Raw genomic sequence first — 23,820 nt, 5'->3', positions numbered from 1 at the left:
TGGTGCACGCTGTCGGCGAGTCAGAGGCGCCAGCCCCCGGACATCTGGTCTCAGGGCACGACCACCGTACTCTTATAAACAAACAAAACGATCCGCCTCTAAAGTAAACACTGAGACTACGTAGCAGGTAAAGAGCATTTTTCATCAGAAGCCTATGGTCTAACTGAACTCTCAAATTCAAAAAAACTACATTAAAAAAGTAGGTAAACTAGAGGTCATCAAGAAATACCCTAAAACATTATAAGAGTTTAATATCTTAAAACAAAGGTAAAGCCAGCAAAATATTTAAATGTGCTTATGTCCAAAAAGGCCCAAAAACCAAACAGCTGAGGGAGGAGGCGACCAAAACCCATGCTGCAGCGGAGAGCGAGGGCGAGCTGACCCACGGAGCTGGCAGAGAGGAGGCGAACCGGGAAACACAGAGGAAACAGGGCGTTCTGTGGTGGGCGTTTTCAAACCTACAGAAAAACAGGCACAAGAGCAATGTCACCATCATCCGGCTGAGCTTCAACGACAGGAACCCCGGTCAGTCCTGCGGACACGGCGCTTAGAAAGCAACTTCTGTGGCACGGCTGGCCTACCGGGAACGTGGTCCGGGCTTTGTCGGTAACTCAAGAGTGGCAGAGAGAACCTTGCAGTACTTTGGCAGGACAAAGCTGCTGCTCGTCAGGCCTTCCCAAGTGGCACTTCTGCTCAGGGTGCCCTCAGGGCATCTGAGGCGCCAACAATGTGACTCCTGCTGTGGTGGCCACCTGTCTGGGACCCGCCCGTCTCATTCCTCTGCCCTTCTGAAGTTAGACGTGGCAACCGGATGAGCGCAATGAGCAGAACACCACGTGCCACTCCTGGCATTGGCTCTGGAGGTGATACTTAACGGGAGAGTTTCTGGAGAAACACTTTGTGCCCTGGCCAGTGAGGCTCGGTCAGTTCAGCGTCCTCCCACAAAGCGGAAGGCTGTGGGTTCAGTTCCCAGTCAGGGCACACACCTGGGCTCCAGGTTCAGTCCTGGGTCAGGGCACATGCAGGAGGCAACCTCTCCCTCCTGTATGATCAGTGTTTCTCTCCCTCCCTTCCCCTCTCTCTAAAATCAATGAGCATGTCCTTGGGTACGGATGGAAAAAAGAGGGAGAGAGAGTGGAAGGAAGGAAAGAAGAAATAAAAGAAAAGGGAAACAGACTTTGCAAGTTGTAAGACTGGAAGTTAGCATCACCAGGTGAAAATGCTTTCCATGTACAGAAATCAAAAGCACTGCTGGGAACAGGAGTCCCCCAGAAGGAACTGCTACTCCCCAGGGTGACAATTCACGCAGGGAATGGGATTTCGGGCCCCAGTGAAACGCCTTCTATGGGAGCAGTACCGAGTAGCATCTCACAAACACGCCTGCATGAACCCCAGCCCACCTTGTGGTCCATTAGAAAAGGTGCTCTCTTCCCCGCCACCTCCTTCTCTGTCCCGAAGCTTACGGGCCAGACCACCAAGGAAGAACCAGATGCACCTGGTCAGTGGTAAAGGCCACCACAAGTCTGGCCCCCCAATTGTCTGCCTTTATGAGACCTTTTCTTTAGCCCCACAGATGGCTAGCATACAGCCTTAGGGGAACGTCGTATTTTTAGGGCAAACTTCAAAGAGCATGGGAGTTAGCTCATGATTCATTCCCTCCCTCCGGCTGCTGGGAACTCCGAACTCCAAGTGCTGGTTGGGCCATGCGGCTTCTTCACTCAGCACCCTTGATTTGGAAGCTGCTCAACCTGTGAGCGGTCAGCTCATGTGCCTGGGCAGGGGCACGGGGGTGGCCAGCCCCCCGCCGGGCTCCCAAAGACAGCAGGAAGCTGGAGGGGTTCTGCTGCACCCTCTCTGAGAGGGGGAGTCGAGCGTGACGCCCACAGCCACTGCTGCTTTGGAAAAAGAAAATGTTCTACTCAGATCAGCCAGGCCAGGGAGGCTCTGAAACTGAGTGTGAGGCCCTGCGGCTCACAAGCGGACACAGAAAATAACGCAGCGGCCCCTCCAAAATGGACACACTTGATTTGCTTATCCAGTCACCACGAGACCCAGCCACCCCGCTGGAACACGTGATCTGCACACTCACGTTCACGGCAGCATCAATCTCAACAGCCAAAATGGTGGGAAACAACCCAGGTGCCCACTGAAGGGTGATGGATAATCGAGATGTGGTCCACACAGTGCGACATGACTCGGCCTTGGAAAGGAAGGACGTTCCGACACCTGCGGCAACAGGGATGAACCCTGAAGACATTACTCGAAGCCGGCCAGTCCGAAAGGGACAAATGCTGCACGAGGTCCCTGGAGCAGTCAGATTCATAGACACAGAAAGCGGAATCCTGGGTGCCGGAGGCTGGGGGCAGGGTGCTCGTGTTTATGGGGTACGCAGTTTCAGCCTGGGAAGGTGAAGAAGTTCCAGAGGTGGACAGTGGGATGCTTGCACGACGATGCGACTGCCACTGAACTGAGCTCCTGAAAATGGGATGGTATTTCACCGCCGCCAGGAAAGAAAAAAGAAACGAGTGCCGCATTTCCTGCCACTGTGCTCGTCGGTGAGCGCAAGAACCACAAACTCGTGAGTGGTGGTCGCACACTGGACTGAACTACAAACTCCTCCCAGACCTGCGGAAACAGAACTCCTTCTAACAAGTTCTGAAGGGACCCAGGGGCTTGGTTCAGCCTCTGCTGAGTATGAGTTTTAACCCTTCGTTAGCAAAATAGCCACCCTGAACTGAGTGCCACCTCCTGGTGCCCGAAAGCCCCCGGTTTCCCCGCACCCCCTGCCAGGTGTTCAAGAGCAGCCAGCGTGGGAGCCCGGACCAGCGCCCCTGCTTTCCAGCCTCCACCCTGTGCTTTGCTTTGGGAGGACCCTTCTCCAGGGGGAAAAAGTGCAGAGAATAGTTCCAGGGAAGTTCCATTGTTTGGGTTGTTTTTCAGGAAACCAGAAATCCACAGGGACTGGACACTGAATAAAAACGATATATAATTTCAAAAAAAATAAAAGATATGATGCTTTGTACAACTACAGAATAAATACCTCAAAGAACAAATGGACTGGGAAGGAGAAAATGGCCCTGGTTTCAAAATCACTTTTTAAAGGGCTAAACAGAAAAAAGAAACTATAATTAAACGGGAAATTAAACTTCCTCATTTATTTTACTCAGGCACCATATTATTTTTAAAGCATTTCTTGAGCTATAATTAAGATATAATTACAATATTTTTAATCTCATTGTATTCATGGGCTCAGCAGGGGGACCTTAAAACAAAATAATAAAATACAAAATAAAAACTTGAAAAAAAGGTTTGAACCACATCCGAGCGTTATTACTAGAGACCAGGAAGTGTCTCGTTTGCTCCACCCAGACGGTGCTGGTTTCACTTGGTGTCACTGGGACATCACACGATCATCACACGCTCATCACACACTCGGTCTCTCCAGGACTCTCGGCAGGGTTTGGAATGGGTCCACGTAAGAAACATGGTTAAAAACCCCACAAGGGTGGACCATGGACTCAAAAAGTAATTTAATACCCTTCAAATAATTCAAAAACGGATTCAATACATTTTATGTTATGTACATTTTACCTAAAATGGTTAAGATGATACATTTTTTGTGTATTTTATCACAATTAAAATTTTTTAAAAGGCAATTTTACAATATGGGTGGGAAAAACTCTCTTTGAGTTTCAAATGTTGAAGCCTGTAACATAAAAGTTTAAACGTTTCCTTTGGAGTTCCCAGCAGAGTGCAAAGCAGAGCGAAGGTGCGGAGTTCAGGGCACAGGACCTCATCTGTCCGTGAAGAAACGGAAGCAGCTGATTGACAAGCAGGCCTCTCCTAGAGTGAACGAGTGAATGGAAAACTAGCGCGTGCCTTCCTCCTAGAGGTCGGTCAGCTTCACAGCGATGCTCGTCTCATGCCCCCACACGGAGTGGTGCAGAGAGTAAGCCGGGCCAGCTGGTAGCAGCTTGAACACTCATTAAGTCTTTGCCAAGAGCCACCAATAACACCCTCCCGGAGAGAATGAAGACAGAACAGACTCTGAGTAATAAAAGGACTGGCCAGGGCTGCCCACGTGAAAGTACACCAGGCACTGATGGCAGAGGGTCAAGTGGCTTGGCCACCTTGCCTGCTTGGGGGTGGGGGGTGGGGGGTGGGGGATGGAGAGGCAGGCGAGGTGGGGCTGGGTTTCACAGGCGGCCACTGAGCTCAGCTCTTGTTTAACCGGGGACCAACACCTGTTTGACTCCTCTGTAAACAAGGGGCTTCCTTCTCAAAAATGTCACCAACTAAAACGTCACTGTACTGCACGCGGGGCAGGCGATCAGTCAACTCTCAGCACGGTTGAAACTGTTATTTTTCTGCTTTTGCTTAAACAAATTGTAATTCACATACAAGTGATATATTTAACAAGCCAACCAAAGCCTACTATTTTGCACATCAACTTGTTAAATTCAGAGCCAGAAGAGAATCCTGGGGACAGATTCTCATTAGAAATTTCAAACAATCTCCAAAACTCCTCCATGGAACTCAATATTCTTGCAAGCTTACACGCAGAAGAACAGAACTAGCTAAATGAGACTAAATCTCATCCCCTCCTGGGTGGAGCAGCCTTCTGTAGAGCACCCCTAGCAGCCCTTCCCGATCCTCAATGCTAGATCGGGAAGGATTCGGAGTAGCTGCTAGAGCTCGGCCCTCATCCCCACCCCCCCAGCCGGGGGGCGCTCTGGTTTGGCCAGCCCAGGGGCTCAGGCACCAGACCCTAACTAGGGTCAACTCAGTCTCAAGGTGAGAGGTGAGAACACGCCTCTCCAGGCTGCACCACCTGCTCAATCTGATCCGCATCTGACCTGTGCTTTGCGTGCCCTGCCCCCAGACAAGCTGTCTACATAGAAGTGGGTGCACCAGCTCTCGGGGCTGGGGGCAAGGGGCCACTGACAAGGCACACAGGAACCGTGAGCGTGGCAGGAAAGCCTGGCTCCCTCCAGATCAGCTCAAGCCCAAAGCTGGCTCTTCTCTCCAACACCAGCAGCTGTAAAACTGCCCAGGACACGGAGAACCAGGAGGCAGACTGTGCGGCTGGCACAAAGCAAGTGCTGGAAGAACACGACCTCCCAAGGAAGACAACGAAGGTTCCGTACTCAGGGTGGAGACAGAAAACCCTCTGCAGTCTCTCTGGAAAAGCCCAGCGCCAGCCAGGACCGCGCCGTGCAGACGGCGAGGGCACAGGTCAGCACAGGACACCCTGCACCTTTGAAGGACGCACAGGCTTCTTTACTGTCAAGGAGCAAGTGTGCTGCCTGCATCCGCCCTCAGGAGGGGCGGGCTCCAGTGGGCACCGGGAGGTCCAGGGTCGCCGGCTCGGTTACAACGCTTCCAGCTCTAAAGAATCGGCCATCCAGCTACACAAGTCTGACTGAAGGAATGTGTCACTCACAACCAGAAGTCTACAGAGGGGCCTCCTGGCCATGCCTCTGGATGTTACAGTGGGGAGGGGGCAGCATCTAGTGGACAGAGGCCAGGACGCTGACAAACACCCTCCTGTGCACAGGCAGTACCCCCGATCCCCGGTCACAGACGTCCCCAGTGCAGAGGCCGAGCAGCCCTCCTCTACAGCAGCCCCAAACACAGAAGTGGTGACCCTGAACTTGAACCCATGTACTCTGCTTACAAGCTCAGTGTTCCTTCCTCTGTGTGGCACCCAAGCCAAGCACTGGGAGAGTCAGGCTTGAGTACGCTCATCACCAGAAGCACGAGGGGAGGGTACCAGGTAAGGCAGAATTGTGTTCTTAGAAAAAAGTGATTCAGTTATTTCCAAACGGGTCAGGTACCGAAATGGACAGCATGCGTTTCTTGCTATATGGGGATAAGAAGCTATTCTGGTTAATAAACAAGGAATAAACTGACCCCTGATGAGACAGGAACATGAGGGGGCCTGCAGGGTTGAGATAATGGTAACGCACTAGAGGCATGCCCATAAAAATAAGTGCACGCAGGGTGGGGACAATGCACCCCAGGCTGCCCTTCCCTGGGATGGGGTGTAGCTGGCACGGCTGCCTGGCCAGGGCACGGCTTTCTCCCGTGATGGCATGTGTTACTTCCACTGCCATCAAGGCCTCCGCATGATTCCCTCTGCCCGTGGAGGGGGGGGGGCAGTGAATGGAGCCGCCTGCAAAGTGTGTTAGGGACGGCAGAGTCCCCGCTTTGGGCCCGTGCAGTGGCCACACAGAAGAGCGCCGCCCAGTCTGGAGCACCACGCGGAACTGAGGCCAGAACGGGAAATCAACTTCCACCCTATTGGTGGCACTGAAGTTTTGGACTTCTTTGTTACAGCGGCTAACACTACTGCAACAACAAAGACACTGAGAGTATCGTCATTATTTAAACTGTTCCGGAAAATGCTAGCAACGTGAGAAAAAAACACAGACTCAGTAAATTGGTTGATGGTATGCCTGTCTACCTGAAGAACTCAAGGCAATCAGCTGAAAAACCTAGGGGAAAAATTCACAAAGATGGCTAGTTTCCAGATTCCATAAATGGATGGTTTCCTACATGCCAGCAAGCAGTTGTAACGTACAGTGGAAAACAACCCCATTCCAAAGAGCACACATACATGTATAGAACATCTGATGCATTTTAGAAACAGGAATGACTTACGGAAGAAGAACAACTAAGTCCTGAGGGACGCGAGCGAACAATTTTTAATCAATGAAGAGAGCTCCCACACTTCTCCGTGGGAGGGCCCAGCTGTATAATGATGGCACTTCTCCCCCAAATCCTCTATTCTTGTTACCTAATGCACTCGACCCCCAAAAGACTTGTGGGCCTTCCAAGTGATTCCAAAGTCAGTCTGGAAGACAATGAGCCGGGAATGGTAGAAAGATTCTGAAACAGGTGAGGAACGAGTCTGGGCTCAGAACCTGGTCCTGCCAGGTAAGGACGTCAGGAAGCACAGCCGCACCACACTGCCTCTGGCACCAACGCAGACACGCTAGTGGGTTGGAATGAAGCCCACACACAGACTCGCGTGTCCAAAGGTTCCCCTCGACGACCAACGACACAGGGACTCCCCCTCTGGCATTAAACCTTGACGAAATCTGCACGTGTGGAAAACGGTCACGAGAGCTTCGTTTAGAGTTATGAAACCCTGGAAGTAAACCAGTCCAACAATGAAGAGCTTCTAGATCGCGTCCGTTCACACACGCATGCGCACACGCAGGGCTGAGAGCGCCGTAGACGAACTGCTCTGTCTGCCCTTCCTGCCCCTTCGTCTGCCGTGAGCATTTACTCTGTTGAAAGCCCAGGTCACCTGGGACACCCCACGAAGGGTCGCTGCCAAACTTAGGCTGTTACAATGAAACAGTGAAGATTTTTATGGTTCCTATGTGTTGTATTTCTACAGGATTAATACAGATTTACCATAATCACAACTAACGCTAGTCATCAGTCATCTGGGAAAAGCAAAAGCCGCAAGCAGCGATGACAATACCCCGACCGGCTGAAAGAGAGAGACTGCCCACGCCGGTGCTGCTGACCGCGTGCGAGAACTGGAGTTCAGCGAGTGTGTACCCGCTGGAAGCAACCCAACGTCCATCAACGGGGAGATGGGTAAACAAACGGAGTACTTCCCCGGAGCCCTGCTCAGCAATAAAAAGAAGTGAACTGTCGGCACACACAACTTGGATGACTCTGAGAACGACTGAGACCAGCTCTGCTGAGTGAGAGAAGCCGGATGAGAGAGAGAACATCCTGCGTGATTCTGCTCCTACAAAATTTAGAAAACGCACACTGATCTGTAGCGAAGAAAGCAGCCCCGCGGTTGCCAGGGGACCGGAGCAGGGCGGGAGGAGGGACTACAAAGGGCACCAGGAAGCTTCTCGGGGTGACAGCTACACGTCCACTGTCTTCCTGCAGTGATGGAGTCGCAGGGAAATACACGTCCAAACCCATCAAGTTACACTCTTTACATGTGTGCGGAGCTTCCTGTATGTCGATAGAGCTACAAACTAAAGACCATTGTAAAAAGATAAATAAACAGAAGTGTCTACATTTGACTCAAATAAAAGCTTGAACATTGGTATTCACGTTCAATCAATTGTCCTTTTTAAAAACAGCCAAATTTAATTTATGAGTAGTAGTCTGTTTGGGCTGCAGTAGTAACTGAGGACCTCAGACGGGGGGCTTAAACAGACGTTTACTTCTCACGGTTCAGGAGCCTGGAAGTCCAAGGTCAAGGTGTTGGCTGACAGAGGGGTGCCCTCCAGCTGGGTCCTATGAGAGGGAGCGACTGACCTGTCTCTCTCTCTCATAAGGCCACGGTCCTATCAGATGAGGGCTGCGCCTTTGTGACCTCATTTAACCTCGCCTACCTACTGTGTGCCAGAGAGAGTCACACCGGGGGCTGGCGCGTCAGCACAGGAATTTAGGGGGGGCACTCAATTTGGTCCACAGCACCTCCCTTACCATGGCCTCACATGACATTTCCAGCTTCATAACTTTCTGGACAAAACTTATAAAATGAAAGTGGGCCACAAAGTCCCTTCCCTTATCCATAAACTCAGTGCTGCTGGACAAGTTGTTGTCATTAGAGTACTGGAGAAACAATTCATCTGTCCAAATCCGTGTCCACCCGTCCAGCAGATCTGACGGGGCACAGAGGGTCCTCGAGCTATGGCCTGAATGTCTGCGTCCCCTGGTGTGATGGATTTGGAGGTGGGGCCGCTAGGGGGGTCAGGAGGGCGGAGCCCCCATGAATGGGACGAGTGTCCTTGTGAGAGAGACCCCAGAGAGAGGACACAGTCTCTGAACCAGGAAGTGGGATCTCACCAGACACGGAGTCTGCTGACACCTTCACCTCGGACTTCTAGCCTCTGGAACAGAGAGCGAGTCACCCAGTGACTGTCTGGGAAGTCCCTTGTCTGTGGTCCTGTGTCATGGTAGCCGTGCAAACTCACACAGACCCCACACTCAGGACACTTTGTCTGAACCAATACTATTTAACAGACCAAGTAGTTGATTGGTGCTCGGGTGAAAATCGGGGTCCAGTTCAGACTCATAGAGGTTTTGGGGAGACATGGTACTGGAGCTGACCTGCATAGGCCCGGCCCCCAAGCTCCCTCCCGTCTCTTCCCTCAGTGCCACTTCCCTGGGCACCACTTCCCCTGGTGCCACAGCACAGTCTGAAAGGCGCACGCAGGGGGCTCTGCTGTAAAAAGGAGGGGTCTGCAATGAAGCAGTGGCTTCAGAAGCCGAAACAGGATGCCCAGGACCCCCGTTTCCTGTGCTGTGCCTGCCGCCTGCTCTCTGATCACTTATGAAACTGAGGGTGCTGAACAGAGGCAGCAGAAAAGGGGTTTCATCTAGGAGCCTGAACGCCGTTCCTGGAAGGAAGCCTTGGTGAGAAGGTTTCCAGATGCACAGACTCGCCCCACTTGTGCCATCCTTCATTTCCGCAGGCACAGTTCCGGCCCGGGCTCGGTACAGCACGGGGTTCCTGCCGCTCAGAACGCACCGGGTCTGCTGAAAACACTCAGCGAGGGGGTGGCTGGAAGGTCAGATGCACAGTTGAGCGAATATGACCCTATCCGTGCGGGCTCCAGAAATCCATTCTCAAACCTCATCCCCCTCCCGCCGCCCAGGGGCTCTCGTCACAGGTAAGGCAGCAGTCACCTGGCTCAAGGCTTTCCTGGCAGCTCCAGGGCTTCCCTCCCTCCCAGCACAAACCCGTGATGGGCCCTGGCTACCTCTCCTCCCTCACGTCCTGTCACCTGTCCGCCCAGCCACGCCCTCCCCCACTGTACCTTGGACGTGAGCCCACGCCCCAGATGGTCTCCCAGCCAGCTCACCAGCTTGTGCGCTGCACCCCGCCCTCGGCTCAAATGTCATGTTATCGGAGAGCCCTCTGTCTCAACAGCACCCCATCCTCCTTCCTCGCTGCCCGACTTCCCTGGTTCACTCTTCCCCGTAGCGTTCAGCACCTGACATCACACCTTTATCTGTCGTCTGTCTCCTGCCACCAAGCCTCACGCTCCTTCAGAGCAGGAACTCGGTGTTCACTGCTGCCGCCCCAGCACCCAGGTGTCCCTGTCTTGGCTCCACCACTGTGGCACTTTGCTAGGCCTGCTGTCACAGAGCGCCGCCCAGCGAGCACGACAACAGAAATGTGCTGTCTCACAGTCTGGAGGCCACACGTCCAAGATCAAGTTGGGGGCAGGGCCAGTTCCTCCCAAGGCTGCGAGGGAGGATCTGTTCCAGGTGGCTCCTCTCGCTTCAGCCGGTCAGCTGTCTCTGGTTCCTTGATTTATAATTGCGTCACCACGATCTCTGCGCCATCCTCTGGCGGTGGCCTCCCCTTTTCACAAGGACACCAATCACACTGGCGCAGGAGCCACCCTACATGACCTCATTTTAACGCGGTCACCTCGGCAAAGACCCAAAAATGGGATAAGGTCCTATTTGAGGGACAGGGGGTTAGGACTTCAACTTTTTTTTTTTTTTTTTTTGCATATAATTCAACCCATAAAAACCACAGCCATATGACACTGGGCGAGTTAACCTCCAGCAGTGAAATGGTGCTAGTAATGGCACCTACCTCACTTGGATAAAGAACCCAGTGCCCTGACAGCGAAGAGGTACACCCTGCCCCCTTCCGTGAGCCCCGCAGGCCCTGACATGAAATAAGCTCATGGGCTGGGCTCTGCAGCCGGGCAGCCAGGGTCGGACCCCCGTGCTGCCTGCTGGCTCTGACAGTGCACCAGGTGCCCCGTCTGGGGCCGGCCTCGAGACGGGCAGAGAGGGCAACGTGGCAGCGTGTGGCAGGTCCTGAGCTCACCAAGTACTCTCGGTGAGTGTCGCCCCTCCCGGGCAGGGCTGAGGGAGGGGCCGTGTCACCATCACCCTCACCCCACTGATGTCGTGCAAATTCTTCAAGGGGGCTGCTCCCACTCGCTGCCGGTCACAGCACCAGGACAAGAGGTGCAAGGCAACAGGACACCGGAGCAGGGCTGCATGGAACCAGGTACCAGCTATAGCAAAGGGCTGTCTTTTTAAATGTTTATCCACCACAACTCCTATGCAACAGCATTCGCACACCTACCAGATGCCTCACACTAACCTGTCCCTACGTGAGGCCCAGTCTCCGGCCCTCCCTCGGGGCCACACCTACAGCCTCCTGAAATCCTGGGCAGAAACCTGGGAGTCACACTTGACTCCTCTTTTTCTCACATCTCACACCTGATCCACGAGCAAACCCTGTCACCTACAGCTGCGAAGTGTGAGGCTATAATGTGTATTCGAGCCCAAACCCTGCCCCAAAGCACCGCCCCTCACAGCAGCAGCTCCTGAACCTGAACTCCTGTCTCTGCCTCGCCTGGCCCCTCCCTCTGCTACCCCAGCAGAGCAGCTCCAGAGGCTTCTAGCACGCTGGAAGGGAAGCCAGGCCAGCTCCTCTGCTCAGCTCGCCCTAGGGCTCCCTGCAGACCCCGTGGCCACTGTCAGACTCTCTTTTGAAGGACCCACACAATCAGGAGCCTTCCCTGCCCCTTGCCTCTGTGGCCCCGTCTCCTCTGCTCTCCCCCGCCCTTCGCCTGCTCCATGACCTCACTGGCCTCAGACACACCAGACCCTCTGAACCTGACCCAATGGTGCCTTCTCAGCAAGGTGTTCCTTGATAACCCCGTTCAGTATCACATCGTCCCCCCAGCACTTGCTGCCCCTCCCTTTTCTGTTCCCACAATGCTCATCTAGCTAGGACCACAGCCCCTGGCCCCCACCAGAATGTGGGCAGGGTCTTGGTGGTTTTGTTCTCTGCTGCACCCTGATACCTGGAACAATACTGGCCTGTTGGAAGCGCTCCATTAGCTACTGAATGAATGGATGGCTGGCCAGTGCTTTGAACTCCTTAAGGAAGGGTCACAACTGACTTGATAACACTCCCAGGTCTATGCTCCAAAGAAGTGAGGGCAGGTGTCCAAACAAGAACTTGTACCCAAATGTTCACAGAATACTAAACATCCTGGAGGTGGAAATGCAAAGGTCACCGGATAAATGTATAAACCACCACGTCTGTCCTTACAATGGAAAGTCTTTCGGCCATAAAAAGGAATGAAGTATCGGTACATCCTACAACACGGATGAACCCTGAAAACATGCTAAGTGAAAGAAGTCGGACACAAAAGGCCACCCACTGCATGATTCCGTTTATACGAAATGTGGGGGCCAGGGGCTGGGGCAGGGAGGGGTGGGAGGGGCTTTTCTTTTGGGGCAGTGAAGATGTTCCGGAACTAGGTAGCGGTGTTTCACAACGTCGTGAATGTCCTAAAACCCCCTTAACGATACACTCAAAATGGTTAAACGGTGAATTTTACGTTAGGTGAATTTTACCTCAACATAACAAGGAGCGCATGCACCTCCCAAAGGTGCTATTTCTGGATTCCAGGAGAGCCAAGCACTAAGACAGCGTAACATCCGGAAGAACCTGAATACGCCTAAATCCCACTCCAGCGCTTCTCCCTTCCTCCTGCAGCTGCCACCTGCAGCCGCCACCTGCAGCCACCACCTGCAGGCATGACAGTGAGTGTGTCTCAGCCTGAGGATTCCCGCGTTAGAGCTCTACAAGCAGACTCTGGGCTCCTATTTGCTCTTTTCTGACCTCTGTCCATTCCAGCCAGTGCCCAAGCCATGACCTCCACAGGTTGCAAATACACTTTGCGAGATACCACGCAGTTCCCGGCCGATGCCTACACGCAGTAACTGCCTCTCCGTGCTGTGCCTGACAGCCCCCGTGTACGTGCAGATTCACGGTCAGCCTTCTCCCCTCCCTGCCCTATTCTGTGAAGAGGTAAATGCAGAAATTCTTTCTCTTTAGCAAGGTTTGCTACAGTGCCCCGCACTTACGACCTGGAACTGGATTGCTGCAGAGTAGGGCTGGGCATCCCCCCAACTCCCACACGGCACTGGGGCTCCAAAGTCAGGTATCCTGGCCAGCAGTCCCAGCCACACAGCCACAGAGCAGGCGCAGCCTCCTCCAGCCCAGGTATCTTCTACCTGTGATCCCAGCGGTCCCAGCGGCCACCGCGGTGCTTGGCCATTACTGTGCCACCCCCTCAAAACGGGATGGAAAAATACAATGGTCTCCTCTCCAGAACACAAGGTCATGCCCACAGGTGACCAGTTTTGGTCTTCCTACACCTGGCCCCTTTCCTCATCCAAACACACACAGTTTCTGGGCAGACTTCAATATTTATTTCATCCTTTATTCTTCCAGGAATTGCCAAGGAGCAGTAAAATGGCCAAAAAAGTAGGCCAAAGAAGAAAAAGACATTAAGTCCTAGGCAGTACCTGAAGAACAATTCATCTTTGAATAAGTGACTGGACAGTTTTATTGTTGAGAAAGACTGTTGGGCTATTCTCCTTCTACACCCACACTATAATTCTGTGCTCAGGGAAAAAGCTGGAAGGAGGTATGCAGACTGACAGGTGAACAGCAGGTAACGCCGGGTGACAGAATCGTGGGTGGTTCTTCTCACCTGTACTTTCTAATTATTATAATTACCACGTGCTACGATAATAAGACAATGCCTCACAAAAAGTAGGACAGCAGCTGTGCCCCGGCCCGCACGCCATCCAAACGCGCCCCGCCCACATACCTTGTTGAGCTTGCCCAGGGAGGAGATAAGATCCGCCCATTCACTGGAGGACTCAAAATTTCTTAAAGCCTTTTCGATCACTGAAGAGTAATTTTTGTATCTGTAGTCATTTAGCAGTTCCTGTTCTTCTGGATCCATCTTACATTCTTGCAGCAGAGTAAGTGCCTGAAAGCGAATCAAAGGCAAACCAATGAGGCAGCTATTCCAGGACGTAAATCGTGCCCAGCCCAGAGCTAGAGGACACCCGTCCGTCTGCAAACACCGACGCACACAAACTCCCTGGGCGGGCGATCCAATTCAAATATTTAGCAAGGCTTCCAGACCAGGCACTTTGGTACATGAAAGATAAACAGATCGGGCCTCCAGGGCTCTGATCATGTACTGACGGAGCAGGCAGAAGCAAAAACGCTAGAGTTCCACCCCATCGACACAATTAGTTCTAGGAGCGAACCTCACGAAGCGGCTAACTGCATATTGTTGCCGATTGGCAACTGTGAATGCAGAGGTCCCCTCCCCCTGTAGGGCATTAATAACACCTACGGAAACAGCCCATTTGGCCGTCCAACCCTCTACGGCTCTCCTAGAACAAAGGACTGGAAATACTCTAGAAGAGAATCTGGTGGGGGAGAATGTTAGAAAACACGAGGATGTAAGAGTGTGGCGTGTGACAGCCTGTTCAGTTACTGGACTCCAGCCACCCACTGGGCCGCACGCCAGGTGCTGCCGCCACAGCTTTGGGCCGGAGGGTAGGGTCTGGATGCACGTTGGTCACACCAGGACCCCAGGAACCATCGTTTTGTTCTTCTTGCCTTGGTAGACTCTTTTATCTTTTCCTGTGGCTAGACGCATTCATTATACATGAACCGCTGTAGCTATTACAAAGCCCAAGATGTAGACGGTCTAATCCCAACTCCAAACGCAGCCACTTCCCCTCGTTTTTAGCCCCGTGTGACAGATGGGAACAAAGACCAGGCAACGCTGCACTAACCTGACTTTGTGAAAACATCCATCATCACACGTCCTAACGTACACAATGCACAGGCACGCTTACATCAAGTTCTGTTTTTATCCCTTCGTTATAAAAGTCAGTGATGGTATTTAATGCTGATTGTGAAGTATTCTATACTTAAGACTCCTAAGTACCAGAGGACACCCTCCCTCCAGTCTCCAGCACCCAGACCAACCTCAGAGGGTAGGCGGGTTTGTGCCTGCATTTGTTTTGAAGGCTTACACGTCCAGAATCCTGTAAGGTTCTAGGATACCTTCGATACACACTTTTTGAAATAAAAATATTTCCTATGAAAAAATCTGAAAGTCAGCCCATTGGTCTATTCAAACAATTACAACTCTGAAAAATATTCCACAAGGTGTAGAAATGTCATTCCAGACACCAAGCCTTGGGTCCTCGTTTTCTCTCTCTTTTTGCTCAGGGATCTCCCCATTCCTGTAACTTACAAATACCATCCTCATGCTAATAACCCACGGATTTGCAACACCCGCCCAAACCTCCTCCTCTGATGGCCAGATTCCTGCAAATGTCTATTTGACCCCTCTGCCTGGATGGGGCACAGGTGTCTCAAACTTAGTGCATCTCAAACTAGACTCCCGGGTGTACCTCAACAAAAGGTGGTCCAGCCACACTTGTTTACTGGCCACTGGTGAAGGAACGCATCTCCTGACTGGCAAAGCGAAGGAACAAAGTACTGGTACCAGCTGCAGGACGGACGAACCTGGGAAATACACGCTTGGTGGCAGAAGCCAGTCCCAAAGGCCACGTCTGACTGTTTGTATTAAATGCCCAGCACAGCTGAATCTACAGCATGGCAAGTGCTTGCCGCACGGGCGGGAGTAGGAACAGGGAGTAACCACAAATAGAAACAAAGGATCTTTTTAGGGAAATGGAAATGTGCTAAAATTGGCTTATGGCAATGGTTGCACAACTCTGCAAACTTACTAAAACTCACTGACTTGAATACTCCAATGAAATGTTATGGTCTGTAAATTACACCTCTATTAGGCTATTTAAAAAAATCCCTTTACTCTTGATTCCATCTGCTCGGCATGTTCCTTCTCCAGTCTTCCTTTCCTCAGAAAGTGGCTCTGTCACCCACATCACTCTGGACGCTTCCTCCTCTTCACTGGTCACACTCAACCCAAGTCCAGTTGGCTCTTCTCCCAAAACACCTGTGACCTAACTGGCTCTCATGTCCACTGCCGCACTGTGCATGGCATCCCAATTCTAGTGCATCTCCTTCACTCTGACCTCCCCACCGCACTTGGCACAGTGCTCCAAGAAGCCTCTTCCCGTGCATTCAAATGCATACCCTGGCCTGGTAGCTGGTTGGTTAGAGCATCATCCGATACGCCAAGGTCACTGGTTGAATCTCCCGTCAGGGCACATACAAGTACCAACCAATGAATGCATCAGTAAGTGCAAAAACAAATCAGTATTTCTCTCTCTCTCTCCCTTCCTTCCCTCTCTATAATCAGTAAATTAAGAAAAACAAAAAACACCCCCACCATGTTTAAACTCCCCATTAAGCGTACAATGAATCCTAACCCCCCCCCCCCCAATTCATCCCTTGGCCTACAAGGCTCCACTTACCTCTTGGAGGCACTCTGCTTATCCTAAGACTGACTCATCCTGCCCCAGAGCCTTTGCACATGCGGGGCCTCCCTGCAAAAACGCAGCGTGCTCTGCATACACACCCACACCATTGCCCATTCATTCTCGGGAAGGCCTGCCCCTTTTTCTGAAATAGCCTTCATTCTTTAAAAATATTAAGGATGGTAAACAGAGGTGGTCATTTATTTTGCCAAGTAGGAAGTCAGTATATCCAAATATATAGTCCCTAACTATTTTCCCCCCCCAGGAAACTTTCAGGTGTGAAATCCCAGGATCTTGGAACCACTGCAATCTCAAGCATCATCTGTCTGTTCTCTATATTACAAAGTGTCTAAGAGCTAGGAAAAGAAACATGAAGGAGACTGGGTTCCCCTCTCAGTTCATCATCCAACGAAAGGGGAAATACCTAAACACATAATTTCAGTTTAATGTGGCACACACAGGGACAGAGGGTGAGCTGAAGTGACAGAGCAACGCTGGTAAGAGGCAAGGCCAGAGGACGCCCACCCAGCAGCAGAGGGTGCTCAGAGCCCACAGGTGTGGGCGGCTGCTCGGCAGGAAGAGCCTGGTCACTGGTAACGTGTGTGTTTAGGAGGGCGGCAAAGGGGCATCACCGCTCATGGCAAGGAGGGTGTCGGCCAGGTGAGAGCAGGTAACTGCAGCAGTCGATGTCATGCTTGGCTAGGTGAAGGAATACTATTCAGTGTCACCAACAGCACAGTGGAGAAGTTTGAAAATGGTCACTCAGGCAAGCTCCTTTATTTCAACATGAGGCATTCGCGACCATGCTGTTAAGGAAGTCTCCTGGAAGACTTGCGAAATCCATCATTTACGCATGCATTTATCTCATGCAACACACGAGTCCCGTGAGAAGGGTCTCACTGGCCTCCAGGTGAGGATGCCGGGAATCAGGCCCTTTGGAAACTGCCCAGGTCACACGGCAACACCCGGCAGACGCAGGGTCCCAGCCAGGCCAGAGCCACTCAGCCTGCAATACATTATACTGCAGGTAAAATGAACAGCTCAGCCCTTACAGTCGCTCTTTTGACATTGACTTTGCTCTCGACCCTGAATACCTTTTCTGTGCAAGACTCTGTAGCTCAAAGACTGGTGGAGTTCTACAGCCTACCAACAGTTAGTTAAACACACAGAAGAGCCCTCCCTTAAACAAGAGTCATCTGACCAGGTATATCTGTCTGAAAATCTAAAATGTCAGCAGAAAATCTCTCACCTTACCCATTCTTCATGTCTTACAAAAACAAGTTCAAGGGAAAAATCAACGGCCAGATCCAAAGGAAATTCATTATAAAGATGCTTATATGAAGGAACATTTCTGAGTTAGATAAAAAGGAAAACAGTGAAAAACTGACAGCCACCCTCCCGCGAGCACAAACACTTATCAATAGATAACGACCCTTGGCCTACTGCAAACACTCATGTGCAATTGGTTAATTGGTTTACCCAACTCTAGGGCACATTATTTTGAATTTGGTCTTTCAAAGTGGTAATTAAACTGTGGTAAATTTAAAGACACTAATGGGAGCAGGCTGGGGCGGATGGGGGTCCTCCATCTCCTTACCAAAAAAAATCCTACAAAGGTTTTCCTAAATGTAGGGCAGCTGTCCCAGGTTAGGGAAATACCTGCTAAAGGGCCACCCACGCCACCCACAGCCGGCAATCCTGCAAGACGCAGGGGCCAGGCGAGGAGAGCACGCACGCACCGCAGCTCAGATTCTTTCTCCCAGGGACAGTCTGGAAGACTTTGGGGTCTTCCCTTAACAAGAAAGCCGTCGTTTTATAAAGGTCTCGGTCCCTAGCCCTCCAACTAGGACCGCACAGCAAACAAAGGCATAGCTTCTCCGCGGTCAGCAGGCAGAGGTAAGGGACTGGAGGGCCATGACCCACCTGACCTCCACCTACCAGACCAGAGGCCGCACCAGGCCAGCAAGGGCGTGGCCGCACTTCCCGCACCTCCGGGAGCCAGGGGAACCAGCAGTGGACCCTGCCCAGCCTCCAGGGCTGCCCCTCCGAGGTCCCGGACCGGAGTCCACGCCCACGCGCGGCCTCGCGGGAGCCACCCCGCACTGCAGCAGTGCGGGCCCGGGTCGCGCTCTGAGAACCACCTACACTCCGGGAGCGCCTCCACGGTGCCGCCGGAACCCTGCGCAGCCCGGGGAGGACGCCCGCGCCGCCTCGTCGCTCGCGGGCCCGCGGGAGACGCCCGGGCTCCGTGGCTCCACCGGTGGCGGAGGACGCAGGGCCGACTTACCCACAGCAGCGGTGGCCTTTCTCGAGGGCCGCGCCCACGGGCGGCGCAGAGTAGCCGGCCTGGTCGGGCAGGAAGAGCTTGTGGCTGCTGCGGCGCCGCCGGGAGCCGGGACCGCGGAAGAAGCGCCGCGCCGGGAGCCCGCTGGCCAAGTGTCCAGGGGGAGGGGCGGGAACGGGATGCGGAGCATCCGCGCACGGGGGCGGAGTCGGGGTGGGCCCTCTGTGCGTGGGGCGGGGCTAAGACGGGCTCTGGGAGGGCGGGGCCAGGGGCGTGCCCTTGGTGTGCTTCGATTGGGCGAAAGAAAGAGGTCCGGGGTCCTCGGTTCGCTCGGCTGAACGCAGGTGTATCTTGGACGCTTGGGGAGGGGTCGGGAGGCCGGCCCCTGACCCGGGGCGGATCAGGAGGCGGTACCTCGGCCTAGGGGCTGGGAGGCGGGTTCTCAGTGCGAGTTGGCGGGTCTTTCGAGCGGACGGCGGGGCTCGCTCCCACCGTTTCCCCGCGGACGGGGGGCGTCGCTGTCAGCCAGCACTGCTGCTAGCCTGCGACCTCGCGGTCGGTTGGACTGTCCCCGGAGGCCTCCTCACCCGGAACTCTCCGGACACACCCAAAGAATGGGAATCTCGGTTATGGGATCAGCCTGCCCGAGGAGGGGCTTTGGAGTTAAGGACTGGAGAACCGTGGGACTCAAGAACGGTGGGGCCCGTGGCACCATGGCTCACCCCCTCCTTCCCATCCCCCAAACCCTCGGGGAGGAGGCGGGCCGCAGAGGCTTGGGGGCTCTCGTTAAGGTCCCTACAGGCCACACCTTTCCGACCCTTGGCATCAGAGGAGAAGGAAATAATGCCTGAAACAAGCTTGGTTAAGTGCGCTCTGGCTCAGACAGGGGACGTCTGTAAACCCTTCCTGTCATTTTTACGAGCCTTTGGACCTGGCCAGTTCAGACCCACCCTACTGGGCCTAACAGCTGCAGGGCGAGAGGCACCTTGAGGGATGGGCGTCAGGCGGGGTGCACCTGAGCAACCCGGTTGCACCAGCTGGGGCTCTCAACCAACCAAAGCAGTGCCAGCTGTTGGTTGAGGTTGTAATTTCTGTGGAGGCCTCCAGCCCTTTAACCCCTTGAGTTCCATTAGGAATTTTCAGTTCTAGTCTGGGGCTCCTCAGGCAAGGCAGTCAAGAAAGAATTTGGGAGATGGGGTGGGAGCGGGAGGACCACGAACACTATACATTGTACAGAACATTTCGATTCCCAAGGGGATCTATCACCTCACCCAAGTCACCTAGAATGTTTTAATAGTTTGGGTTGCTGGATCTCTGGCCTAGCCATCTCCGCCTCCATTTGGCACATGCCGATGTAAGTCCTTTGATAGTCAAGTTTGGAAATGGTCTTAAAGGAGGAGCGGAGAAAAACTGAAGGATTGAGCATTTAGCAAGAAAAAAAAATTCATGAAACCTGCTTCCCCAATGAAGATCTGATAACCTTCGTTTTACAAAAACAGAGTTGGCAAACGATGAGATTTTGCAAACCCTAGCCACACTCCACACTGCACTGAACCAATAAGATGAAAGAACGGCTTATGCTCACCATTGAAAGAGAGAACCGGTCTGTGTCAAAACCACCAGGTACAACTTTGTCCTAACACAGTTATATAATATATTGTACATGCCCTGTATTTATGTCACCTATCTCCAAAGAACTCCAAGTGTGTGGGAAGTTCATCTAGATTAACTTCGATAAATTCAAGTAGTAGTTATACTCGGATTTTCAATTGTGTGGGAGGTCGGCACCCTGAACTCCCTGTTGTTCAAGCTCAACTGTATTTTAAAATAAAATAGTAACTCCATTTATAACCAGGATCGACAGTAAGTGTACAGCATTAAGATCTAAAAGTTTATTCCTACAAGAAATCTGTTTCTTGGGTCAAGTTGTCTTGTCACACTTAAAAATCTCCTTAGCTGTGTTCATCTGTTTAAGACATGTAAATAGAGCAGGTTCCTTGCATAATAATATTCAAACTACTTACTCAGGGCATTTCAGAGTTCATTTAAATTAGAACTTCAATTCTCTCCTCTCTGACCATCGTGAAAAGGCATTATAAACCAGAGATGACTACATACTCTGGCTCAGGCTGACCCCACTGTTAGAAAGATTGGCCAGGAAAACACCTTCTGAGCTTCTGTATGCAGATGCTGGTGACCCTTCAAGCCTGTCTCTTCTATAACCTTGATTCTAATCCACCCATCTAGATAGAAGTCCTGCGTCATTCTGTATTTGATGCTGTGTCCACTTGTGGTTGACTTGCAGGAACAACTAACCCATTGTCCGGCCCGTCATTGTCACCGGTCTCATCGTGTCCACACTACATCACAGCTCAGCTCCGTGGCCTGTCACAATCCTTGTTGCCGTTCAGTAGGTGAGGGAGAAGGCCAAGGCCAGGCCTCAGGCTGATACTGTGTGCGGGCTCACCACACATGTGTCACCTAGAAAAGTGTATCACAGAGAAGCTGATGTGGGCGGGGTCACTGGCTCCTAAAAAGCACATCTTATGGGATAACCCATTTAAAATACGCCACTTTTTAAACCATATTTCAATCATCCACTTCATGGGAAAATTCACATAGCAGCTAATTTGGGGATCTAATGACCCCATGGCTTGCAAATTGCTCACATTCAACGTTGTCACCTTCCTTCATTTTTACACCAGGGGAGTTGCCCATGGTTGTCTCTAGACTCACGACGGTGACCTGGACGCAACAAGTGCTGGGTGCCAAGAGAAGCCAGGAGCTCGGCGCTAAGGCAGACCCGGGGACAAGGCGGCTCACGGCCCTCAGCTCCGTGACCCTGGGGCGTTACTGAACCTCGCCAAGCCTTCACTTCCTCATCTGAAAAGTGACATTAAGACCTGCCTTATGTAGAACAACGTCAAGAAAGCCTCAGTATACCGTGGGTTCTCAATTCACGATGCTTTTTCAAGCCTAACTTATTTTTCACCCCCGCATACCATGAAACACTTTCCACACACTTTCGTTAGACCCCTTTGTTGGTTGCAAGACCGAGAACCCAATTCAAACCAGCTTAAAAAGGGAAATTCCTCTGAAGGATACAGAGCATCCTGGAGCATGTCTTAGAACCAGGGATCTCAGGCATGGTCTGAGGCCAGGGAAGAGGGGCCACCGTGGGGAGGGGGCCGTCTCTCTTTGAGCCACTCTGGAAATGCTTCTTCTGAGAGTCCATTGCCTCCTCCTCCAGCAACGCCTGTCTCCCTCTGCTCCTTGGACCATGTGGGTGGGGCAGGGCCGCTTCCAGCAGCAGCTCTGAGCTTCCCCTGGCCCATTTCAGCAGCCCCTGGGCTGGCTCAGTCAGCGGAGGTTAGCAGGGAATGTCACCTTGTGGCTGCTGCCCCTGTAACCCTGGGGAAGAAGCAGGGCGTAGGGGACAGCAGGTCATTCTTGGGAAGAGGGTTCTGGGCAGACCATCCATGAAGGGCCCCGATGATTTTTCATAAAAATGGGAAATCCATTCTGATCAACAGTTTACAGTGAAGAGTTTTCTAAGTGGGCTACATACTGACCCCAAAATGTCAGGGTGAGATTTGGCTAGAGACCAAAAAAAAAAAAAGAAAGCAAAGAAAGAAAGGGACGGGGCTGTTTGCTTCCTTGTGCACTTCCTGTCTGCGATTGCATCAGGCCAGCCTGAGGGCACTGCAGGGCGCCTGCGCCATCCCGTCACTCCACACAGGGGCTCTGGAGGCCAGCAGCAGAGGAAGACCAGCATGGAAAAGGGATTCAGGAAATTTATCAAAAACCATTAAAATGTTTTCAGAGCCAGCCAAGAAGTCATTAAAATGTCTTAGGAGCTATGGTCTGAGACGAACCTAAGAACCTGCTGGGTTTAGTCAGGCAACCTAGTGATTGATGGCTGGAAGACATGAAATGCGAGCTGGGTGGGACCCAGGCTTCCCCCTGCCCACGGGGATGGAAAAGTTAGGTGTGGGCTGAGAGAGCTGGCCCGGCACTTTGCCGTGCTGCCGTTGTAAGCTGGAGAGTCAGGAAAAATAAACACCTTGCCCCTTGTGGCCGACCAGAAATAACAGGGTCACCTGTGTAGCCCTGGTCCCCCAGATAAATGAAACTTGAGCATTTTCATCCTTCGCTGATTCTCAGACGGAAAACAGGGTTAGCCCTTTCCTCTGCACTGTGATTGTCAGGTGAGGTGACCTTGGTGGTCATCACCAAGTGACAGGGTTGCTGTTTCCCCCAGTGAACAGCCCACCCTACTCTGGGCGAACATGGGTTTGCTCCCCTCTGTATGGCGTCCGTTGCGCACCTGTTGTATTTGTGCTAGTCGTCCCCACTTCGGTCTCAACTGCTTTGCAAACTTTCTTCGCAAGTATATTTCTCCTTGCTAGCAAGATCCTTTGGTCTCCAAGTCTTTTTTTCTACAGGGTATACACAGAACCCGTGAGGCTGGTTGCAAAACTCATCTGATTTGAAAGCAGTGAACATGGAGTTGCCTGTTGTCAGGGGGACTGCCAAAGGGGCCGGGAGGCCTCTGCAGAATCGCCCTGGGCTGCAGGCCAGAGGGCAGTGGAACGGGTTAAGGAGGGGACATCTGTATCTGTCAGAGCAAAGCACTGGTCTGGACAAAGGTGCCCACGCAGGAGCAAGCTCCAAGAAGGGGCGGGGCCGCCTTGCAGACAATCTGGGGGAGAACACAGAATGCAAAACCCGACAGAAAAGCCCATATGGAAGACATGGCATCCCAGCAATAAAAACAAAAAAGGCACCCCCCCCCAAGTCCCGCAAGCTACACATACCAGTGTCCTTCACAAGCACAAGAACGAATTAAAATGCACTCAAATATAACACACAGAATGAGAGATGAAGCAGGGGTGCAGAGCTAAGGCAGCAGAGACTACATCACCCTCCTCACAGAGTCACTGCCTGAGACACAGCAGGGGCAGCTGGTCGCTGTGCCAGGGCCTGAGACCTCCCACTAGACCAGGGTGCTCAGTGTGGTTCTCAGCAGCCGCCGCCCCTGGGAACCTGGGACAAACACCCATTCTCAGGCCCCAGCTCTGGGCCGGGGTGTGACACGCCCCGGGGGGACCTGATGCCCTCTAACACGCGACCACCACAGGGCTGGCTCCTCCTCTCAGGCTCGAGTCTGGGCACAGCAAATTGCCCAGCCTGAGTCCCGAGCCAGACCCTTCTCCCTGGGCGGCCCTAACGGACACACCTGAAGGACAGAAACACAGCAGACTGCGGCCCCAGAA

At 52.6% G+C, this 23,820-nt stretch overlaps 1 protein-coding gene across 5 annotated transcripts in view; it reads right to left on the bottom strand.

Annotated features, from left to right (window-relative positions):
• The window catches only part of DOP1B (DOP1 leucine zipper like protein B), a 76,585-nt gene extending 57,876 nt beyond the window's left edge, over nt 1-18,709 (bottom strand). For 4 of the 5 annotated variants that reach the window (XM_053916918.1, XM_053916922.1, XM_053916929.1 and 1 more), the window contains exons 1-2: nt 18,548-18,709; nt 13,653-13,817 (exon numbers count right to left, since the gene is read on the bottom strand). In XM_053916918.1, the coding sequence (XP_053772893.1) occupies nt 13,653-13,790 (138 nt within the window). In that variant the 5' untranslated portion in view covers nt 13,791-13,817; nt 18,548-18,709. Of the gene's footprint in view, nt 1-9,995; nt 10,116-13,652; nt 13,818-18,547 lie in introns of those variants that run through there. The other variant, XM_053916923.2, reaches the window with a different exon arrangement.
• Between the last annotated feature and the right edge of the window lie 5,111 nt (nt 18,710-23,820).

This window comes from Desmodus rotundus, chromosome 2 (assembly GCF_022682495.2).
Source record: "Desmodus rotundus isolate HL8 chromosome 2, HLdesRot8A.1, whole genome shotgun sequence".
In the NCBI taxonomy this organism is placed as follows: Eukaryota; Metazoa; Chordata; class Mammalia; order Chiroptera; family Phyllostomidae; genus Desmodus; species Desmodus rotundus.
The sequence above is the reverse complement of the archived record's forward strand: the minus strand, read 5'-3'. Positions and strand labels throughout refer to the sequence as shown.